At 35.6% G+C, this 20,531-nt stretch overlaps 7 protein-coding genes across 14 annotated transcripts; 1 reads left to right on the top strand and 6 right to left on the bottom strand.

The window, feature by feature from the left end:
- Positions 1 to 603: 603 nt before the first annotated feature.
- AT3G24850 (B3 domain protein (DUF313)) lies at positions 604 to 1,683 on the bottom strand (the record flags this gene model as incomplete). The annotated part of the gene is made up of 1 exon (NM_113397.1): positions 604 to 1,683. The coding sequence occupies one exon, from the start codon at positions 1,681 to 1,683 to the stop codon at positions 604 to 606; it is 1,080 nt and encodes a 359-aa protein (NP_189129.1).
- A 443-nt stretch (positions 1,684 to 2,126) lies between these two features.
- Positions 2,127 to 6,187, bottom strand: AT3G24840 (Sec14p-like phosphatidylinositol transfer family protein). Of its 7 annotated transcripts, none has more exons than NM_113396.6 (16): positions 5,743 to 6,187; positions 5,481 to 5,534; positions 5,083 to 5,392; positions 4,904 to 5,003; positions 4,482 to 4,748; positions 4,309 to 4,386; positions 4,119 to 4,220; positions 3,982 to 4,031; positions 3,783 to 3,882; positions 3,602 to 3,688; positions 3,447 to 3,515; positions 3,285 to 3,357; positions 2,836 to 3,203; positions 2,676 to 2,750; positions 2,453 to 2,585; positions 2,127 to 2,349 (listed from the first exon to the last, which is right to left on the bottom strand). In NM_113396.6, exons 2-15 carry the CDS (start codon positions 5,485 to 5,487, stop codon positions 2,532 to 2,534), a joined length of 1,740 nt encoding a protein of 579 aa, NP_189128.2. In that variant the 5' UTR covers positions 5,488 to 5,534; positions 5,743 to 6,187; the 3' UTR covers positions 2,127 to 2,349; positions 2,453 to 2,531. The 7 variants fall into 7 exon arrangements, with proteins under 7 accessions (NP_189128.2, NP_001327842.1, NP_001327840.1 ...); NM_001338713.1 differs by having other exon boundaries at positions 3,447 to 3,518; positions 5,743 to 6,165; NM_001338711.1 differs by having other exon boundaries at positions 3,447 to 3,518; positions 5,481 to 6,187.
- Positions 6,188 to 6,607: 420 nt separating this feature from the next.
- Positions 6,608 to 8,263, bottom strand: AT3G24830 (Ribosomal protein L13 family protein). The gene is made up of 4 exons (NM_113395.4): positions 7,904 to 8,263; positions 7,507 to 7,623; positions 7,324 to 7,411; positions 6,608 to 7,060 (listed from the first exon to the last, which is right to left on the bottom strand). Exons 1-4 carry the CDS (start codon positions 8,173 to 8,175, stop codon positions 6,917 to 6,919), a joined length of 621 nt encoding a protein of 206 aa, NP_189127.1. The 5' UTR covers positions 8,176 to 8,263; the 3' UTR covers positions 6,608 to 6,916.
- A 48-nt stretch (positions 8,264 to 8,311) lies between these two features.
- AT3G24820 (BSD domain-containing protein) lies at positions 8,312 to 10,434 on the top strand. The gene is made up of 5 exons (NM_113394.3): positions 8,312 to 8,611; positions 8,710 to 8,840; positions 9,609 to 9,706; positions 9,930 to 10,106; positions 10,200 to 10,434. Exons 1-4 carry the CDS (start codon positions 8,422 to 8,424, stop codon positions 10,069 to 10,071), a joined length of 561 nt encoding a protein of 186 aa, NP_566755.1. The 5' UTR covers positions 8,312 to 8,421; the 3' UTR covers positions 10,072 to 10,106; positions 10,200 to 10,434.
- Positions 10,435 to 10,784: 350 nt separating this feature from the next.
- ICK3 (Cyclin-dependent kinase inhibitor family protein) lies at positions 10,785 to 11,952 on the bottom strand. The gene is made up of 3 exons (NM_113393.3): positions 11,392 to 11,952; positions 11,200 to 11,292; positions 10,785 to 11,115 (listed from the first exon to the last, which is right to left on the bottom strand). The coding sequence occupies exons 1-3, from the start codon at positions 11,796 to 11,798 to the stop codon at positions 11,046 to 11,048; spliced, it is 570 nt and encodes a 189-aa protein (NP_189125.1). The 5' UTR covers positions 11,799 to 11,952; the 3' UTR covers positions 10,785 to 11,045.
- Positions 11,953 to 14,767: 2,815 nt separating this feature from the next.
- Positions 14,768 to 17,279, bottom strand: PRT1 (proteolysis 1). The gene is made up of 8 exons (NM_113392.3): positions 17,047 to 17,279; positions 16,675 to 16,703; positions 16,408 to 16,587; positions 16,232 to 16,321; positions 15,920 to 16,159; positions 15,640 to 15,837; positions 15,368 to 15,486; positions 14,768 to 15,280 (listed from the first exon to the last, which is right to left on the bottom strand). The coding sequence occupies exons 1-8, from the start codon at positions 17,133 to 17,135 to the stop codon at positions 14,993 to 14,995; spliced, it is 1,233 nt and encodes a 410-aa protein (NP_189124.1). The 5' UTR covers positions 17,136 to 17,279; the 3' UTR covers positions 14,768 to 14,992.
- A 917-nt stretch (positions 17,280 to 18,196) lies between these two features.
- On the bottom strand, positions 18,197 to 19,919 carry AT3G24790 (Protein kinase superfamily protein). Of its 2 annotated transcripts, none has more exons than NM_113391.3 (5): positions 19,759 to 19,806; positions 19,466 to 19,644; positions 19,121 to 19,310; positions 18,638 to 19,029; positions 18,197 to 18,553 (listed from the first exon to the last, which is right to left on the bottom strand). In NM_113391.3, exons 1-5 carry the CDS (start codon positions 19,790 to 19,792, stop codon positions 18,257 to 18,259), a joined length of 1,092 nt encoding a protein of 363 aa, NP_189123.2. In that variant the 5' UTR covers positions 19,793 to 19,806; the 3' UTR covers positions 18,197 to 18,256. The 2 variants fall into 2 exon arrangements, with proteins under 2 accessions (NP_189123.2, NP_001326412.1); NM_001338709.1 differs by having other exon boundaries at positions 18,233 to 18,553; positions 19,759 to 19,919.
- Positions 19,920 to 20,531: the final 612 nt, after the last annotated feature.

Here is a 20,531-nt window from a genome sequence, read left to right as displayed (position 1 = left end):
TGGTTTGAGGGTGAAGTAATAGTAGCAATGCAGACTTCGGATATGAGATTCAAATATAATCAGGTTTCAGCTTGGAAGTTTCTGCAGTGTCTTGGCCAGCACGAATGCATTCCCTGTGTTAAAGGACGTCGTACTTATTCAAGTGGCAGAAGGAAGCAATTGTAGCAAAACCTGTCATTGGCAACAAATTTTGTTCCTGATTTGATCATTTAGTAGAAACCTGTCACTTAGTAGAAAACAACCCTGGTTTTGATTGTATTGAGCATTTCTCATGAATGTACCATAACATGTAACCTTTTCACAATTGGATCAATGTCATCACACAAAATTAGACTTTGAGATATATTACAAGAAATCGAAAGGTAACTAAAGTAGACCAAACAACAAACCAGATTCATGTCAAAAGTGCTAAGTACATACGATTATAATGATCTGAAACAATAGAAGGAACAAGTTACTAAGAAGAAAGAGGAACCCAAGTTTCTTTAGTTTAACTCTTTCAAGAAATTACTAGACAAAAGAATCTTCAGAATCTCCTGAAAATCACTGTGCGTGTTAATCAACCAAGTTATAGTCACAAGACTCACAACAGACATAAGATACTTAGCAGAGACAGAGAGCAAGAGAAGAGCTACTCTGTTCCATGGCAAAGCAAAGGACTCCACGACACCTGAACGACCAAACACTAATGTTGTCGCCTTCTTTCAATCCGTTAGCCTCAACGACATCGTTCCACCCACAAATCAGATTGTAGTTCCAGCTTCCTTTTCCTGATTCCTTCTTCAGCTCCCATCTTTTCAACATCACACCCCACTTTACAGACCGTTGATCCACGAGAATCGCTCCCACTCCAATCTTCTTATTGTTGTTGATGTCTTCCTTTATGATTCTGGACTCCACAGACGTCAAGAAATCGTTTTGGAGTAAGTTGTTGAACGGCATTGAGAGACGGTTCTGTGTTGGGTTTATATCAGTCACAAACAGAGTCTTCTCAAAGATCAGTTTAGCATCTTTGGCTTCTTTCATGTCTCTCATCACCTTGACAAGCCACTTAGGCGTATCTCTCGCTGTCCCTGGAAAAGGAGCAACCTTTGCCTTCTTGAATCCACCGGTACGTTTCCTCTCTTCCACAGCACGTCTCTTGCGGCTTGTGTTCCCCGTTAGGCACAAAGACAGAGGGTTTGGTGGGTCTTTCGTCTCCATCTTTTCCGACTCAGCCATCTTGTAATCAGAGAGTACGAGTGATGAACAAAGTTCAGAACTAGGGTTTTGTAGGGTTTTCGCCTCCATCTTCTCGGACTCAGCCGTTTTGTAATCAAAGAGTACGAGTGAAGTGCAAGGTTCAGAACTAGAGTTTTGTAGGGTTTTCATCTGGGAATCAGAGGTTTGTGGGTCTTCGATCTCAGAATCAGTCGGCAACTGGTTAAGATCGATAAGCGATGAAGAAGTAAAAGAGATAAAACCACCATTAAGCTTTTGTTGTCTCTTCACCAAAGACGATCTTTTTCTTCTCGGGAAGAGACAAAATATTCTCTTCTGGCTTTCTTCTTCAGATACGATCTTGCCACGACGTTGTATCTCATCATATAACAAAACCGCCGCATCCACCAGTCCATAGAACTTCGACCACAGGCCCTTCCCTGAAGCCGTGAGATGATCGTAATCGTGATACATACTACTCATCGTGAATTTGTGATGGAACCGAAAACTCAAGTTTTTCTCAGAGCAACGTGAGGCACAAGGAAATAAGAGAAGCAGAGAGAAATATGCGAATGAGAGAGAGCCTCTATTGCCTTAAATAAATAGTTACGCTCTCTGCTTAGTGCTTACATTAGATCTAGGGTTTCCTTTTTTCTTTGAGTTTAGTAGTTTAATTACTCTGATTAGTAACTAATTATAGCCGTTACGTTGTTTGATTTCCTTTTCGTTAATATGGATTAGCTAACCTTATTATTACGATGTAGTCTCTGTGTCGGTGTTTCCTAAACTAACTAATTTTCATTTCTGTTTCTTTCTCTCTTTACATGACCATCAAATGTAATTATATTTGTAAATTGTGATTGTAAGTATAAACTAATACACAACACTGTAAATTGTAAAACTCATCTGTTTTTTTTTTTTTTTTTGACAATCACCACTATTGGATTATATAGTATACAACAATGATTTGCAATAGAATCGTTATGGAAAAAAAAAAGTATATTCCGAAATAGTTCACTAATTCCTCTGTTTTCTAACCTAAAGAAACTGGTACATAAACACTGCTTGCTTGCTACTAAACAATTTGTAAGCTTTTTCCTCTTCAATTTCACTTCCTGTTACCATTTTGCCTTTATATATATATACCATCTGAAAAAACAAAAACCATTGAAGGATAAGTAGTCTAAGTGAGCATAACGAACACAGATTTTAGTTGGGATATGACAAGAGATAAGTGTGAAGTCTCTCTCACCTGTAATATGGTTAAGTGGGTGAAGTAGTAGCTATGCAGACTTCGGATATGAGATCCGAAGATAAATTTATTCTGCAAATCAGGTTTCAGCTTGAAAGTTTCTGCAGTGTCTTGGCCAGCATGATCGCATTCCCTGTGTTAAGCAAAGAAGAAGACTGTTTCATATTGGTGCACTCAGAGATCAATCTCAAGAGTTTCACATTTAAGAAGGCTAATCCCTTACCGTTGAACTGCTCTCCTTCAAGTTTTCGAAACACTCAGCGAGTTCTATTTGTTTTGACGCGGTCAAAAAGAGCGCCTGTCACCATTAAATCCTAACTTACGTCGAATACCTGGAGAGATATATAGATATTGAAACAAATCAGTGAATGTCTATAGTTTACCTTCTTTGTCTTCTGCAAATCTTGCTCAATGGATTTGATACGGTCTAATGAATCACGAAGTATATCTTCTTTTTCCTGAGGAATACTTGAGGGTTTATCACACAAAACTGTGACCATGGTCTCCAGATTTTGCAACCTCAGCCAACATGGATGGACCTGAGGAGGAGGAACTTGTTGCTGGGAGACTGAAACACTTAACTCCGGTCTCAATTGGTTCTCTGGTTGCTTATTTACAAGTCTTCCCAAGATCCGGAACATGAGACATAGACTGCCAAGAAGTTGGAGGATAAAACGGGCCAAAAAACTTGCAACTTTCTGAAGAGAGGTCGTTAAACTCCTTTCTACTGCCAGATTATTCGGTAATGGACCTGCAGAAAAGTGTTTAGAGATTATTAAAATCTTGTCTAAAATGGATCATGACATGAGCACACAGAGTGGGTTTAACCTACTTGTTGAATCAGACTGTTCCATTCTCCCAACACCAACTGCTTCAGCTTGATTGCTCAGCTGAGCACGTTTGTCCTGCATACATAAGAATGTGCGATAATCATTCACTGACAATATTAGAACATGAACAAACATAAACAGACTATTTATATACGTAAACTAACATGTTCAGGATGCGATTCTCTCTCCCTAACATGGCCTCCATCAGGTGATGACATATCTGTGTTCACATGCTGCTAAAAGAAATGGGAAGGTGATATTAATACAGAAAGTAACAGAAGCCAGTAGCTGTTACAAGTTGACTAGAATTAATACTAACCCGTAAGGAAAATAATTTAGCTACTTCCCCATTCTCCAGAAGCCCCATTTCTTTTGGTTTGTACATTGCATCTCTCGAGCGCACTAGCTACAAGTATGATGCAAAACAGAGACTTTATCATATAATGCTTTTCAAGAGATACCAGTGTCTACACAAAAATTTGAGCAGAAAAGAATCATACTTTCATTATCTCCGGGTCGTTCCAAGGCCCCTTGTTGAATCGCATACACCCACCTTCATGTGCACACTTGCAATTTCCACCCAGAAACTCAGGAAGCTCACTGTGTAAAGAAAATAACAGAGGTTTTTGTCTCAGCCTCCAAACAACTAAGCAAAAGTGGATTATATTGGGTTGCCACCAATACAGTATAAATTCTGACCTTGGATCTATAATTTCAAGAAGGTGACTGCGATATTTGTTTCCCAAAACCTGTGCAATAACCAATGTAAATTGTTGGTCAAGTTGAAGCATCTCAAATGTCCTGTATAAGTCTTATCTATGTGGAAGATGAAATACATGTATCTTAGAAGTAGTTTTCGGGTCGAGAAAGCCTTTCACGGTGTTCCAAACAAGCTTGAATCCGTTTCCAGCATTAATAATGTACATCTGATTCAATGTCTGTCTTCAGTGAACCAAAACCAATGTTAGTGTTCTTCAATGGTGAAAAGTGTATAGGTTGCCATTCAAATAACTTTCATACACCCACCTCAGGATAGTTGTCACCGTCAATTTTCTGCATTCGCATTACAAGGTCCTGAGCTAATTTTCTAAAGCTCATCCAGCTCTGCATCAAAAGAAGCATTTAAGACCTCAGGGATGTGACAGAAGTCCCGGTTGCACTGAAACAGAATGTTGAGAAAGGAATGTAGAGGTACCAACCACTCCATGCACATCTATTATGGTTGTCGAAGAATTTATGTGCCTCTTTGCTGCGATCGAACAAGCTGGAAACTTCTCAGAAAAAGTCTTTTCAAAACCCTGTACATGATATCTCAAGAACCGCTCCAATGTGGTAACCTTCATTAGCTTGCCGGGGTCAATTTTACCAAGCCGTTCAATGTAAACAGGCCGTCCCTCTCTATCTACACCATGATAACCATGTGGATAGTATTGTTGTACTTCTTCATATTCATCATAAACAAAATCCTGAAGGAATATGTCATCATTGCCAGTTAGGAAAACAGCAAAACAAAACCCATGTGGAAAGATTCTTAGCAAAATTCTAAACTTTAAAGGTCTTTGTAGCACACTCATAAAACAACAATATCTTTACTAACTCAAGGAAGGTTCTTATCCTTCACCTGTATTATAGTATCAACTCCATTCTCTTTCCTCCACTTTAACATTTCTTCCCACATCTGAACTGTTTTCTCAAGATCAAACCTCCTCGCCTTCAAGAATCTGCAACAACAAACCTAAAACTGATCATGACACAATCCAAAATACTCACTGACATGATCCTGCAGTAGTATCACATTACCTCAACATGGTATGATAATCATCGTGCCGTGGTGGAAGCAAATCTAAAGAAACCAAAGCTTTTCTAAATACATTCACTGCTTTCTCCTCTTCTTCATCTCTCACATCCTCAATCACAATTGGTGCATATTGATCAGCGACACGCTTCCCTCTTTTCCTTAAACTATGTGTCAATTTATTCGAAGCTTTAATAGCTTTCTTCTTTAAAGATCTAGAACGAGTTCTTGTAATCTTCTCATCCTCTGAAACCTCAATGTAATCTTTACTCTTTCCTTTATCAGTTTCTGGAACCAAAAGTATCTCACCTAATGCTACAACAATAAAAGCAAACATAATCAAATACTTCAAAAATCACATAAAAGCAATCAGATTTTTCAAAACCAATATCTGAAAATTTACCTGGCATTTGTTTTTATCAAAGAAACAGATGATAATAATGTAAAACCTATGTATCTGCAAAAATGTAGATTTAACTCAGATTTATATGAAATCGAATCATCAAATCAAATCGTAATTTTAAATCAAACCCAAGATCAAGAGACAAGAATCATCAAATAAAAACTGATCCTTTATTGCTCCAAATTCAAAGATCCAGAAAAACAAAAACCAGAAATGATTTTCTCAAAATTCGACATTTTTCGTCTTCGAATTCTTTTCTTACCTAACAAGCGATCTCACGAAATCGCGGAGTATCAAAATCAGAAATCTTTCTTTAAATTTTCCAGATTTAGGTAAAGAAGGAAAAAAAAGCTCTCTCTTTCAACAAAAACGTCGTTTTCAGATTACAAAGTCAAATCTTTTATATACATATACGTATAAAGTTTTCCTCGGAACGTAGCTTGGAGAAAGAAGAAGACGAAGCGTCGTATTCAAACCCAAAATTAAATGCAGAGAAGAAGGAAGAAGAAGAAGAGAGAGAAAGCTTTCACGATGGTTATATTCGCCATTTTTATAGCTTGCTTTAACATGGAGTAGAAATGAAAACCGAAACTAAACCGGTAAGTAAACCAGGTTTAACCGGAGATTTTATTAGTCAACATTTGTTTTATTAATCAATGCTTTGAGATTTGGAGAGTAATTAACGTTACGGCTAGTCAAAGATAAAGGTGTTGTTAGTTAACTTCTTATTAACGGCGAGATTTAACGACCGCTTGGTTGTTGTAGCGGTGGTTACGGTACGCGTAAGCGCTAAGCTAACCATAACTGTCAATTTTAACAGTATTAGTTTGGTTATGTGTAACTTTTATTTTTGGAATTAAAAATCTGATGTGGGTCCACCGACAGAATAGTTTTTTCCATGTTGTCTCCACTAGTTGTATGACACGTGGTAAGTGCCGACGCAGATTTTATACGGAAATAAGGAAGTGCCACGTAGCTAACTTTAGGTCCAAAAGGAGAGGGACAGGTAGACCACGTGAGTTGATCAATTCATGGCCTTGCTTACATATGAAATAATAAAACCTTTTTTTTTTGTTCATGGCAAAATGTTTTTATTTGAATATAAAATTACTTTTACGCACCTCTTATTTGATATAATATCTCCAGTAAAATCTTAAGAATTACACAAACTAGCCTGAAGAAGAAGAGAATTTTGTTAGTTCCTTAGTCAACTGTCATGCCATATAGTGAATTTGGATTGAAGAATATTTGTAGAAGATTAACATAATTGGGACGCTTAGAAGTTATAGAACTCATCCCTAAGGATTGAAGTATCAACTGATAAATAAAACTGAAATGAGGTGATAAACTTCAACAGTGATACAAGGAAGAAAACAAAATCTGAATAGATAAAAACCAAAACAAGAGTTAAACCAAAAGATAGATGCTGATTTTCTTCAGTACTTGATCGATGCAAGAACATCGAGCTGGGATCCAAGTTTCTCCTCTGCAACCTTCTCGGCCTTTGCCCTGAGCTTGGTGAGTTGCTTCTTACGCTCATACAAAGCTTGTGACCTCTCCTTTCTCTTCACCTCAAGCTCCTGTAAAATCATTAAACCAACAGTAAATTCCCAGTTTCTTCCACAGATTAAGTGAGATAATTTTCTCCTGACTAAACTAAGTACAATGATATGATCTTCAGTTATAAATTAAAACAATCAGCAAAAGACCCAGAACAATGACAAAGATGTGTCAGTAGATGCTATTCAAATCAACTCATAGGAAACTTACAAATACAATTTTAGTAAATGAAGCACCTTTTGTTCCAATAATAAGGCAGACGAAAAGGACAAAAGGGACATACCTTGATGGTATCGTAATGGTTCCAGCCAACTTCAGAAGACAAACGTCCCAACAAGCAGTACTTGTGACCAGCCTGAAGCCTCAACACCCTAAACAAAACAAAACAAACGAAAACCAGTTGACAGCTAAAACACATTGAACATAACCAAAATTACAAGATAGAACAAAGTTGCAGAAACATTACTTGAGAGCATCAGGAATGACCATTCTCTTGACCTTGTCATAAGGAGGTGGTACTCCCTCAAACACCTTCAAACGTGCAAGAGCAGCAGCACCACGCTTGGTCTTGTGTGGAATCATCCTGTAAATGACAAATGATCACATTTCAAATCCTCCATCACACTATCAAACATACAATTCCTAACACAGACATCATTGCACAAAGATCAAAAGCTGACCATTTCTTCATACTTAATAGTAACTAACCAACCTAAACACAAATCCATCCATTGATGCAAACCCTAACAAGCTACACAAAATATAACAACTTTCCAAAAACCCAATACTCAAATTCTAATCTTCATTTTCAAGAATCACATACTAAGCTAAGAACTTTAAGACTGTGAGATTAGAATACGAACCCACGAACGGTACGCCAGAAGATCTTAGACGGAGCACGGAAATGAATAGGACCATGAGAAGGTTTAGTGTTCATGCGTTTCCTAAGAAACCTCATGTACTTCATCTTCTGACGAACCAAACCACCAGACAAACAAATCTCCTCACATCGGACAACAACAACACTCTGTCCATTGAGCAACTCTTTAGCTATGATCGAAGCAAGACGACCACACATATGGTGACGTGCGTCAACAACGACACGCTTTGAACATATCCCTGACCCAGACACCATCTTCTCGATTCGAATTCGCCTCTCCTTAGCTTCCGCTCTTCGAAAAGATCTCAGCTTCACTTCAATGGCGACTTTATATATGATGCGACATTAGGGTTAAGAGTTCTCTAAACCCTAATTTATTGGGCCTTTTGTTATTATAATAAGGCCCAGTAGCCCAGTAACAGGCCATGCCCAGGCCCATTTTTTCTACTTTCTAAGGCATTGGAGATTTTCAGATTCTTCTTCTTCTTCACAGGATCAGCAATGAATATAGCTTCGAGGATTCGACGAAGTTTTTTAAGAGAGAAGAAGGAATCTTCAGATGGGAATAGCTTGAAGAATGGATCGAGTGTTAAGGAAGAAGGTAAAGATGAGATTTTGGGAGTTACTGATGAGTTAATCGATCATGTCAGATCCTTCACCATTGATACGTTTAAGAACTTCTCTCTGGAAGGTAATTACGAAAATTGGATCCCAATTTAGTTAGGATTTTTTTAGTTTTGTGATTTATGAAGTTGATTTTAGTAGTTTGGGTTGTAATTTCTAAAACAGATGAAGAAGAAGAAGTATCTGTGAATCCTTTGGGAGATGAAGATAATGGAATGAGTTCATCTGCAAATGTGAAGAAGGATTTGTCTGATTGGCAGGAGAAACACGCGGTTCTCGTGTTATCGAAATCGAAGGTTTTTGGTCTTGAATTTTGAATCTTTTTGTGATTGACTTTTGTTTTGAAATGAATGGAATTGGTAGCTGTAGAGATTACAAATGATCAAAGTTTAGCTTTTGGAGCCAATGGTGCTATTTTAAAGTTAGATTCATATCTGAGTGTGTGGGCTGATGATTCTTATATAGCCTATTACATAGCTGTTGTCTTCTTGATTTCCTAAATTTTGCTTCTTTTGATGATTGAACTTGTGTTGAAATGAATGGAATTTGTAGCTGTTGTCTGTAGAGATTTCAAATGATCAATGATTGGATTTTGGAGCTAACGGTGCTATTTAAATTAGATTCAAATAAGAGTTGATGATTCTTATAGCGCCTATAGAAAGTTGCTGTCTTCTTGATTTGCTTGTAGCTTTGGGTTTGGTCAATTAGGAGCAATGGATCGAATCTTATAGGGAAATTTGAAAGTTACTCTTTAGGACTAAGCAAGATTTCTAAATGGATGGAACTGGTAGTGGTAGAGCTCTTGGTCCACTGGTATCACTTGAATCAGAATCGGATCAGAGTTTATGTGCCGAATCTTATAGTTCATTTGATGCTACTATCTTCCTGAATTGCTTGTAATCTGGTTAGGCTCATGTTAGTGAAAATGGTAAACATGCTCGTGTTTGCAGTTCAAGATGATTTTGTTACACAGTTGGTAAAATTGAATTTGGTTGATAGGACCATTGGGTTTAAACGAATCTATTTTCAAAGCTGCTCTAAACAAGATTGATTTCGTGTTACAGGAACTCTCACAGTTGAGATTCAAGTTATGCCCGCGAGTTTTAAAGGAACATCAGTTTTGGAGGATATATTTCCAGCTTGTGAGGAAGATTGTGGCAAAGTAAGTACTTTCTTATGCCAAAAAATTTCGTTTGAGATGGTTCCATAACTCCAGGTGTAATGCCCTTAGTAGGTGTTAAATGCACCTTACTCTGTTGTTCTGTGTATGATTCCACTTTCATATAGAGATAGTGAGATGGGTTTTTAGCTTGTAACAAAGTGATGAATAAAGATCACGAGAAATATGAGTTTAACCATTGGTAGTTCATGGAAATTATTTGCAGATATGAGGTGCTAGCAATCCAACAGGCTCAAATCAGGAGGATGGCCATGGAAGACAGTAAAACTTCTGAAAGCAAGGGTGTATATGAAGTTGAAATGTCAGAAACAAAGCAAAGGTTGAGTACAGGACCTGCAACTCCGTGAAGCTTCGGTGGTAGAGTTGGGATGGAACATGACAGGTACTGTAATATTACAGACTACGTATTTACTTAATACAACTATTATCAACGAGAATGAAATCACTCTAAGCATCCTATGACTTGCTTTTGCAGTTTTGCTCACAAATTAACCAAACAAAAACGCTGAACCATCGGAGAAGCAGGGCTTGATCAGTAAATATTGTTCATGTGTTAAAAGGTGACAAAACCAAGAAGGTTTTGATTCTTCAGAGATGTAAATGATCATGTGAATTTAGTACTAGTATCAGACATAACACAGTGGTCTTAAACGCTTTGTACTAATAAGAATAGACATCATTATTTAATGTTTTGATTCATCCGATGAGCAAATGATCTAAAGAGGTGAAATATTTTACAGAAACCAAGAAACCTAATCTTTAGCATGAAAGGTGCTACTAACTTAGACTTTTGAAGAAATAATTCCAGAAAGCAAGACAGTGAGTGCAGTGCCAATAAAGAAGAGAGAGATGAAATCTAATCGAAGCATTTTACTGCAACCTGTATGACAGAGGAATTGGTACAAGTACCCACATGTGTGAAAAGCCCAATGAGATTAGAGTATCAAACTATCAATAAAGAAGATAGAGATAAAACCTGTGACTAAGGTTTTTGTTCAGACAAGTTCACTACTTTTGCTACTTGAATCCAAAGTATATGACTTGTAAAGTAACTCTAATGCAGAACCACAAAACTCAGACCTTCACTGAAGTAACCAAAGAACAATGAAGAGATTTACAATACTAATTTAAGTAACTTGACAGTTAAATTAGACATTTATTTGTAGCAAATGAGAGAGATTAACATTACATTATTCTTGACTAACAAGTTATACACCAACCCTAAAACCCCACAAAGTTAGTCTGTGTGCAATTTTCATCTCCTCTGTTCCAACACAGATGTTTCCTAAAGCACACAACTTTACATCGAACACAACTCATTTCATGGCATCACTTTGACCCATTCGTAACGTCCAGGCAATGGATTGTCCGAGACAATGTCAAAGTTGTACCTGCAAAACCATAACTCCCCCAAAGTCAGACCAAACTCTAAAAACTCAAGAGAATCAAGACACTAAAGAAAATGGGATTTGTACTTTTGAATGAAGAATCTCTGTTGTTGCTGTTCTGCGCTAGCAAAGAAGTCTTCAATCTCACTTTGTATTGATTTTGAATCACTTATCATGCTCCTATGAGAGAACCAACATATCAAAACTCAATCTCTGTATTGTAGTAAAAAAAAAAAGTTTGGAGCTTTAAAATGAAAAAAAAAACAGAGTTAAAGTTACCTGTTTTCTGATTCCAAATCAAAACCTTTATCTCCAAAATTACAATCAGACCTAGATATTCTCTCATTATCACCACAAGCTTCTTCCGTCGTCGTATCCGGCTCTAATTTCTTCGCCGGACCGGAACTAGCCCTAGGGTTTTTCGTTTGACATTGATTGACACTAGGAATGAGCTGTTGCTTCTGCTGTTTTCTGGTATTAGTGAGTAATGGAAGCTTCACGAGACGGCGGCTCCGGAGCTGGAGGTAGTTAAAGGAGTCTGCTTCGTCGGAATGAGAACGGAGACGGTGGAGGGCGAGGTTTTTAGCGGCGGCGGCTCTGGTACGGAAACCTAGAGCGGGTGGGTGAGATTTATCCTTAACGGAAACGGCACCGGCGACTTTTGACTTCTTAATGTATTTTCCCATCTCCGGGAAGGTGGTTTACTGAATCTCCGGTCGAGAGCGAAAGGAGGGAAGCAACGAAGGAGGAGGAAAAAAGTGATTTTTAATCTGAAAAAGTGAAAACTAAAAGGACAATGGAAATATTTATTTTAAAATCGAATCAAAAAACAAATTAGACAAATTTTTAAGGTGTCAAAGGCCCTCTCACCTGATTGTCATCATTTTCTTCGAAAAAAGATAAATCAAAATTTAATTAATTGGAATTTAATTTAATTTTTGTATTCTATCTGATTAAAACTTAAAAGTCTACTTTACAAAAGTAAATTATGAACAATATATGAGATATTTAAAGTATTAATTTGAGTTTGCTTGAGAAAAATATAGTTTAATACGCAAATTTTTAAAAAATATTCATTTAATACGTAAACTTTGAATATAATCATTTAATATATAGAAAAAAGTTATTTTACACTAAGTTAATGTTATCTAATTTTTTTACGTTGGTATAAATTTTGGCTGATAAACAATTAAGTTTGTGTAAAATAACCGGTCAATAATTTTTACATATATTAAATGTTTATATATAAAATTTACGTATTAAATAACAACTTTTTGATAATTCATGTAGTAAACGACATATTTCCGACTCTATATTTCACTTATATTATATAATTAATTCTTAGTTACTCCAAAATAACATAAAATAATAGTTCTCAAATGAAGAACATTTTTGGAAATATATATTCCAATTATTCTATACACTATATATATAGTATTTAAAGTTTATGAGTGGTTGGTGCAACAAATAATAAAAGGCTGCCGAAAGTAACAAGGTCTTTGAGAATAAAGATCATCAAGCTTATATTAATTGCTTTGGTAGACCATCCATGATTATAAAGCAATTGATATCGTGTGGAAATTTTTAGTTATTTTTGTTAAATAATGCAAAGATCGTTGTATGTGTCAAATTTGTTTTGGTTTAAGATAATAAGGCAGTTCATTTTTTGCATCCATTTTCATTGTTTCATAAAATTTGGTAGACAAGTCAACGTTAACTTTGTACAAACAATCCAAAACAAAAGCTAGCATTCAGATTTTCAAATGTCATGCAGGTTATTGGTTCAAAAGAAAAAAAGAGTCAACCATCTATTAAATTCTTCACATTTGACAAAAACGTACACATTAATTGTATACAGATACATTTGACTGTAAATTTTTTTTTTTTAAGTAAACAAGTGTCTTAAAATTAACATCATAGGGTTGATCACTTACCTAAGTATTTATTTTCTTTGGATTTATTAGCATTGGACATTTATATTGGTTGCTTCTAGTTTTATAGTTATGTAATCATCTCAACAACCGTTCTCTTTGTGATGTAATAGTTGAGATTATCTTTCATAAATTAGGCTTCAAAAGTTGACTTGTTGGTAAATTTGTCGAACAAATAAAGTTGGTCTGACTACATGCTTATACTCACGTCTAAATAGAAAAATTAATTTTCCTTTACATAAAATTTAGTTTATACTTTATAGTATCTGAAATGTAAATATATGACTCAATTTGGTTTTCTACATTTCTTTTGTGTAGCAAACACAGTCTTATTCTTTTTTGTTTCTTTGAAACAAGAATCGTGATGCGGCGACTAATTAATCTACTGTTACGTGATATACATTTATACATTAAATCAGACTTATATTTATTTATTTTTGTTAAAAGGCCTTCTTATATTAATATATATGTAACCCGTGAAACAACAACAAGGTGAGTACTGAGTAGAGGCTCCCAATGTCAATGCCCCGGTGCTTATTATTCTTAATCGAGAGGTTTATTATTATTGAAGAAGATGAATTACATTAAAAATCTCTAAATTTAAAGCTTGCGATAATTCATAATTCTCATGATTTTATCGAAGATGTCAAAGGGACATTCTCATGAATCATGATTTTATATGCTTCAAATCGTATGCATGACCAACACTGTGTACAATCTTTAGATATTTCTTTGTTCATCAGTTCATCCAAACACGAAAGATCACACTACTAGCCCATAATACTTTAAACCTGAACAAAACTTTATAACCGGTTTAAATATGGTAAAAACTATTTTCACCGTACAAAGAAGGAAGGCACACGTGCGATGACTCTCAGCAATCATGCAACAGCTCAGATCTCGAACGCTACCGAATCCCCAAAAATCAGAGATAAAGGCAAAAAAAACAAAAAACAAATAAAGGATCTGCAATAACACTCTTCACGTCCTCCCGCCCTTTTTTTCAGGGCGCCAAAAAAAAAAAAAAAACTGTTATCACAACACGCTCGTACTGAAAAAACTTTTTCCTTTATTTTCTTTTTAATACAATAATAAAGTGTTTTAAAAAAGACAGAACCCGAGAAACGATTTCCGACGTAAGAGCAGTCATGGGTTCCACACTCCGACCAATCACATCGTAGCTGCCTCACACGCACTCAGAGGAGCGAATCTTTCACCTTGATGGGGTCCCTTGAATCCAGTTACTATCTATTAGCAATCCTTCAAGTTCAAGCCAATATGTATATTGAAAAGCTTTCACATGCCTCAATTGTTTCAAAAGTTCACTCTTTTTTACATTTACATGACTAAACTTATTCTTTTTCAGATAAATACCGGATAATAACTGAAAGAATCGAATAAGTGTAATTTAAGATATTACAATTATTATTATAACTGTACTTTTTAAAAAAAAAATGAATGATACGGATAACGGATTCAGTATGAATATTGAATAATATGGGTATTTAAATGATCTAAGAATTTAATTTATACATAATTTTATATATTCTTAAAAAAGATTTTAATCATCTTTTTTTTGTGCAAAAAAAAGTTTTAATCATTCAAACAAATAATTTGGCTAGTTAACCTTTTAGTAACTATTGTATTCAATTATCTTGTCTCAAATGGATAATTTCTTCTATCTTTTTTTTTGTTAAATGGATTCTTTACACTAACAATAATAGTTGTGTACTAATGAGAGGAATTAAAATAAATCACACTTTAAAGGTAATATAAACAAAAGAGGTGACTTAACAACCACAAATGCAAACAAACTTTGTTAAGAAATAAACTTTGTTTAAAATGTTAAAACCATAGACTTCTCAGGAGAAAATATATTATGAAGTATAAATACAATAACAAACGCAAACACAAAGCGAAAGCATATGCATTAATACTTGACTGCTATTTCATTCTGTGCTTGATGACTCATTAGAAGAACCAGGAGGCCCTTCCTCGCCTTCATCTGTATCCATGCCTTCATTTGAGATAACGGGTCCGAGAAGGATACCGATAGAATTGAAATTGATCAGAACCTGAGGAGACCGTGCAAGCTCAAGCCTGTGGTCAGGAGTGTGTTGCTGGTTGAATCTCCCTGGAACTTTCGAAGGAGTCTCGTAACAGTCTTTGCAAAGGTCATACCCAATTTCCTCCTTGCAGTCTTTGCATCTGTATCGATCCCCTATGATTGGATACACCTGTAGCAAACCGCACCAGTGTCAAATTACGATTCACATATTTTGGTTTCACAACTAACAATCGGGTTAAGGTAATAATGCACTTACCCCACAAGAATCACAACCAGCTCCAAAGTGAACATTTGATCCAGGGTTTGCCAACCAGGGATCATCATTGTTATTGTCGTTTGATAAGGACGGGCCTTCTTTGAGATAGCTTTGAATATCTAAACATCAAGATAAAACGATTACAAACTGTGAGTCTCTGTGTATAGGTCTCACATATTTTGTGTAACAACAAGAACTAAGCTTTGAGAGCACAAGGACATGATACATGTCGATAACTACAAAATGGTTCAAGGCATGAATGTCGGACTTACTTCCTTTGCTATTATGGGCGAGCGTTTTCTGAACCTTACTGCTTCTTGAATTGTATTCTTCAGGAAAGTTTTCCTCCAAAAGCTGTTCAAGAATCAAACAAACTTTTGGAAATCCTCTTGGGTCACAAACATTACACTCTTGACATTTGATCTTTTCGCTTTCTTCAGCCATATCTACTACACATCCTTCACAATACACTGGAAAAGATAAAACAGGAAATTAGCACATAAAGCGAATACTCATGACATTTATCGAAATCAAACATGTAAGATTATATACCATGTCCGCAATTGAGAACTACGGGTCGTACAAGCAGCTCCTTACATGCTGAACAGAGCAAATCATCTTTCGAAATCTGCTTACTGACTTTGTTATCCTTAAGTAATTCATTTTCATGAACATTAAGAGCTTTTGCATCTGTGGGTTCTTGATTTTTGGGGATACATGGAATGTCACCTCTACTTGATGAACTAGATAATAAGTTCGCTGCATTCGAACACTCTTCCACCTTCTGTTTATCTACACACATCAAATTGTAAGCAGAAAGCATTTTACTAGACAGAAAAAGGATCTAATGTGTGGAACTCTCACCAGAGACATTGAGAGAATCTCCACTACACACAGACAAATCCAAAACAAGATCAATCTGAGGAGAAAAACATTCTCGTTCTTGCTCTTCCTCTGAAACATGACATTAACAAATCAATAACCAACAAAAATGACACTTGCATAGAACAACTACAAAGAAACTGCAAGCAAGAACTCACTTAAAACTTGTTCTTCTCTCTTCTTATGAGCAAGTGGGTACATCTTCTTTAACAGAAAATAAAGCTTCTGGCACACAGAGGGAAAGTGAACATACGGGTCTCTACATATCGGACAATGAGACTCACGAAAGCCATTCATGGACTTATGTACGCACCAAAAACATGATAGATGACCACAAGCTTCATTGCCAATTCCATACAAAAGAAAAGTCATTAACCAGATAAAAAAAAAAATTGAGATTCTCTTATGACTTAGTCAACACTTACATAACACAATTGGCTTGTAAAGAAGTTCCCTGCACAAGAAGCAACCACATAATCAATTTGTGCATGGTTAGTGTCGTATAAACATATTTGTCATCCATTGAACAACACAATCGATGCCATAAAAGACGATAAACGAACAGATTCTTCAATCGAGCCATACGAATTACGATTACGATTACACACAGAGATTAAGAACTCCTTAATCTTCAAAATTGTAGAGATAACGAAATCGATTATAGATAATCAGAACAATGGAAACAATTGCATCATGAGATTTTTCGAAATTAGCTAAACTGTAATTCCCCCGAAAATTAACCTAAATCACTCGCGAAATTGATAGAGAAGAACGGGTGATATAGAGAAAACGCTTACAGGCAAACGCAGCAGAGAAATTGATCGGGGATTTCTTCTTCCTGTGATTCATCGTTCTTCATCGTAATATCTTTCATAGTTTCGGCCATTGTTATCGCAAGAGAGAGAGAGAGAGAGAGAGAGAGAGAGAGAGAGAGAGAGAGAGAGAGAGAGAGAGAGAGAGATCTGAGATTTATGACACGGTGGTGGCGATAGCTTTTGCTTTTGCGGCAAGGGCCAATATCCACCGCCGTACCTTCTTCTTTCTTTTTTCTAATTATAAATTAATTTATAGTTTATTACTATAAGCAAAAACAAAACTTTTAAAAAAAAAGAATTTCATGTATATTTTATATTTTTATTTGCCAATTTTCCTTCATGGCATTACTATATTCTTGAGAGATGATGTTTCATGCCATGCCATATAAGGGTAGATATTTGGGTAATCGAGTTCAGATAAAATTATATCAGGTATAAAAATTTAGAAATTAGTAAAACAAATCTAAATCATCGGTTATCAGAATCGGATTCGGTTTTTTGAGTAGAAATGTTTAAGATCCTATAAGGTGAATTTGAATTTTCCGATTCGAATTCAAGTCCAATTTTCGGAATAATTACGGTTCGAGTATTCAGTCCGATTTTTTGCCCAGTTCTATGGGATTTCAAATTTTCAATATTATTTATTGATTCTTACGTATTTAAATTTTGTTGGAACTTTTTATTTTTCCGTTGAAATGCTAATGGTTAGTTGGTGTTTAATTGAAAATTGCTAATCACAAAAAAAAAAAAAAACTATCATCTTATTATACTGTTTAGTTTATATACAGTAAATGAAATAACCCAAGCATTTGGAGAGTTTTACATCACAAGCTATGAACTCCGACTACAATGTGTCAATTTCCCTATCGAACGACGAGGCCCGGCTCAAAAGAGTGGGCAGAAATGTATAGACGGCCCATTACCATTAACACTAATGAGTTTGTTTGCCTCTCTATTCTAAATGGAATGTGAGTGTACTCCTAGGCTAAACTGGCCTATCTTATGCAATTTAGAAGAGATATGTTTGATTAATTTAGAATACGTTAATAAATGAAATTGACGTTGAGAAAACCATAAATGTAATTATGAATAAATTCATTATAAATAGATGAAACTATAACCCAAAAGTAAAAATAAAGGGAAGATACATAAGTTGTGAATTATTGTTGGGTCATATAAAATATAAAAATGTCTACATTTGCGAATTAGCATATCTAGGACTTGAGTCCCACTGAACTGCATCCTGATATTTGTTGGATCGATTTTGTTGCAAATGGTTAGAGCCGGTATTGGAGGAATTTGAGGATGCACCAAGAAAGCTCAAGGCTGTAATAACGTCACTCATTAGTGGTCTAACCGTTGGTTCTTCATGCAGGCACATTGCCGCTACAGCTATAGCTTGGTTCAAACTCTTTTCCGGATAGTCGCCTCGAAGCAATGGATCAGCTAGCTGCCAATATCTAGTCGGATCTCTAAAAATCGGTAGTGCCTAAACCAAAGTTGTAAATTGTTAAATAGTGTCTACATTGATAAGCCGTTAGTAAAATCATATAAGTTAATAAAGTATACTCACCCAAGTAACGAGATTTTGTTCATGACTAGGTCTCATTGTGTCGATGACTCGTCTTCCGGATATAAGTTCCAACAACACAACTCCAAAGCTGTAGACATCTGATTTATTTGTTAGATAGCCAGTTCTTTGATATTCAGGAGCACAATAACCATAAGTTCCCATAACTCGGGAAGACACATGTAGTGTGTCTCCAACAGGACCTAGCTTTGCTAAACCGAAATCCGATAATTTCGCAACGTATTCTGGGTCAAGTAATATATTTGACGATTTAAGATCTCGGTAAATCACTGGAGGATCAGCCTCATCATGGAGATACTCAATTCCTTTTGCTGCTCCTAAAGCAATCTTAATACGAGTGTTCCAGTCTAGTGGTTTTTGTCCCGGTTCAAGATCTGTTTTAATTTAAATGATCACCAAACCGGGTCTTGTTATCTTTTTTTCTTAAAAAAACATTGAAATGTTGATTGAGAAATAATGATTTACCGAGGAGATGATCTTCTAGAGATCCAAGAGGCATATACTCGTAAACAAGAAGTCTTTGGTCTCCATCAGCGCAATAACCGATAAGATTCACAAGATTCCTATGATGTAGAAGACTAAGCATTAAGACCTCGACCAAGAACTCTCTTTGTCCTTGTAATCCATTCCTATCAAGTTGTTTCACTGCCACGACCTGATCATCATACCCCAAACAAAATAAACAAATGAGTTTGAATCTATTTTCTATTGTAAGACAAAAACATTTTTTTTTTAATATATAACCGTTAAATACTATATCGAAATTTAGATTAATCGAAAAATATTGGTCCACAAGTGTCTAGATTTTACCTGAGCTGGATTTTCAAGCTTTCCTTTGTAAACCCTCCCGAACCCACCTTCACCAATGAGGCACTCTTGTCTAAAATTCTTTGTCGCGGTGGCTAGCTCACGGAACGTGAAAATACGTGCCCCCATATTGTTTGATGGTCCGTTTGCGTTCTTAGCCACCACTTCTCCTGTTGTTCTCTCTGTAAGAGAAATACATAAACATAAATTTTCTTAAAAGAAATTCTATAATAAATCAAAAGATGTAGACAAAATAACAAACGTGCACATTTCCAAGAATATTGACGAGAGCTTACTAGGTGAGTTTGGTTGCTTATAAGGAGCAGGCATCGAAGAACCTTCATTGTCCAGAACTTTTGAAGAGAAGCACGAGAAACAACTCATTTTATGAAGATTTTCTTTTTCTTCGTCTGAAAACCTCTCTTACTAGCAAATAATATAGGAAAATATCTCTCAAAACTTTTGATGAGTTTTATACGAAGAACATAGAAAATACCCAACAGTCCTATAAAAACCAGAAACAGATTAAGTTTGCTGTTTTATGTAGAGTTTAATAGGTTATAACAGAAAGAAAATAAGAGAGAGAGAGGTATTAAGAAAGAAACAATATTGAGAAAGACAAACTCAAACAGAAACAAATTTGACAGGATTGTTGGCTATCTCCTTTTCCATTTATAAACAAAATATTATTTGGCCAATTTAAGAAAAAATTAAAGAAAAACATATAATTTTAGTTACCATTTATGTTGATGACCTGTCCACAGAAAAATCATGTTTCTTTGTACATTTGTTTCCTATCTGGTTCTTCTTTTGTGTTTATGAGGTGGCTTATATAAAGACATAAATCTGATAGATAGCTAAATCATAAATAATTCATACCTGGTCAAATTTGACAGTGGATAAGTGCATGTAACTAAAATTTAATTTTGGATTTAGTCCTATTATTCATAAAAAAAATTCAGTACTGTTTTACCCAAGACAGCTAAGATAACGGTTTTGGATACATTAATTGAATTTAGGAAGATATAAGATACCTTCATCTTATTTAAAAATGTACCTTCTACCTTCG

This window comes from Arabidopsis thaliana, chromosome 3, assembly GCF_000001735.4.
Source record: "Arabidopsis thaliana chromosome 3, partial sequence".
Taxonomy (NCBI): Eukaryota; Viridiplantae; Streptophyta; class Magnoliopsida; order Brassicales; family Brassicaceae; genus Arabidopsis; species Arabidopsis thaliana.
This window is presented reverse-complemented; position numbering and strand designations above follow the sequence as displayed.